Source organism: Papilio polytes, unplaced genomic scaffold (genome assembly GCF_000836215.1).
Source record: "Papilio polytes unplaced genomic scaffold, Ppol_1.0 DF823670.1, whole genome shotgun sequence".
Taxonomy (NCBI): Eukaryota; Metazoa; Arthropoda; class Insecta; order Lepidoptera; family Papilionidae; genus Papilio; species Papilio polytes.
Window position 1 is genome coordinate 1 of NW_013525534.1, and position 1,813 is coordinate 1,813.

At 32.3% G+C, this 1,813-nt stretch overlaps 1 protein-coding gene across 1 annotated transcript; it reads right to left on the bottom strand.

Moving 5' to 3' along the window:
* Positions 1-351: 351 nt before the first annotated feature.
* Positions 352-1,807, bottom strand: LOC106104439 (farnesyl pyrophosphate synthase-like). The gene is made up of 2 exons (XM_013284498.1): positions 1,602-1,807; positions 352-745 (listed from the first exon to the last, which is right to left on the bottom strand). The coding sequence occupies exons 1-2, from the start codon at positions 1,695-1,697 to the stop codon at positions 395-397; spliced, it is 447 nt and encodes a 148-aa protein (XP_013139952.1). The 5' UTR covers positions 1,698-1,807; the 3' UTR covers positions 352-394.
* Positions 1,808-1,813: the final 6 nt, after the last annotated feature.

Below are 1,813 nucleotides of genomic sequence, written 5' to 3' on the forward strand. Positions count from 1 at the left end.
AAATGTAAACAATAAAATAAAGTTTTTATAATTCAACGCGGATGAAGCCGCGCGGGAACAGCTAGTGTGTTATAAATATTGTTAAAACAATACAAATAACCACGAGAGGAAATAATTTTGTGATTATCAAAATTTTTATTCGGCAATATAAATGACATTGTTTATAAAAAGTATTTAAACATTGTTATAGAAAATATTGATATCATAATATTAAAATACTCTTAGTTACACTGGATGACTCTTGATGTGACTATATTAAGAATTTTATGTTTCAAATGAGGAGGAACAAATAAAACCCACTATTATTGCCTAAACATTTATTAATAAATTAAATAATTTTTACTTAATAACGTTGAGTTATTATTAACATAACGTGACTAAATTTTCTTGAAGCTTAGTATATTTCCCAGTTGTTCAGGTTTGAAGCTTCCATCATTTTGAGGAACAATTCAGGTGTCAAGAGATCGTCTGATGGTAGCTCATCGAGATTTTTCATAAACTGCTTGTATTTAGAATTATGTTGTTCCTTGTAGTAGGAAATTAAATCTAAATCTTTATATAGTTTTCTTATACGTTTAACATCTTCGGGATCCCAGCTGCCATACGACGCTTTGAATATTTCCTTCTGTTCGGGTGTTGCTCGCAGCATAGTGTTCACGGCGTAAAAAGTGCACTTACCTTCTTGTATGTCGCTACTAGTTTTGCCTGCTTTAGACTCCACATTGGTTAAGTCTGTGTAATCATTCTGCAAATTAGTAATATAAAGAGTTAATTTACAATTCCTAGTTCTTTTGCCCGATTGGTGTGAGTTGAAAAGAAAACGCAATCAAGAAGCCTGCGAATTCTGCCTGACAATGATTTACATATATGCCAATTATTAATCGAGATTCATTCAGCCATACAGGCAGCAAATTCTAACAAACATCCATCCATTCACTTAAACTTTCGCAATTATAAAATTAAAAAGAAGTCAGAAATTACAGCATATTTTTACACGCTACAGACTATTATATATTTTCACATTAAACATAGGAAGTTTAATTGCCATGGTAACCGCAATTGTGAAATTTTCAATTGCAAGTTTTACAAAATAACCAAAGAAAAGTTTTTATGAATGCAGATGACGTCGCACGGAGCTAGTAACTACTATAACTCTAATTTTCGTAAATAAAACGTGCCAATATTAAAAAAAAAAAACATACAGACGAATTGAGTAACCTCCTTCTTTGAGAAGTCAGTCAAGAAACCGACAGTACACCATCAATATAGTCCACACATATTCAAGTTAATCACACGTTGATTTAAATAACCAATTTATTTTTATTCATTACTTATGTAAGTTAAAGAAACTCTCCAAGGTGTACCTTTTTTTATCTAAACCTACTTAAAGCGTATTCTTGTTATCAACATTATGTCTTTTTTGTTGAGTGAATAAAAAGATGACGCAAAAATTACATGCATGGATTGATTGTTAAGAAGATCGCGTCAGTCGTCAATATTAATTGCTTTGTTTATATTAACGCAAAATACGCGCTAGCCGTGGAGTTGCGGAAACTGTAGCCCCTACTACTACTGTGTTTTTTATATGATTGTGTACTCACCATCATTTGGTACAATGCGCCCACGTCGCGGACTATATCTCTGATGCGCTCGAAAGTAGGCTCATTATCTTTTCCGCATAAAATCAAGCTCAACATTATAGGTATTTCTAAGCAGTAGTATGTGCATTTGTATCTTATTATTTTATTATAGTTCTCTAGTGTGTATAGAGAAACATCTTTTGCTTTTGGAATTGTGTTGTCCAGGTACTGGC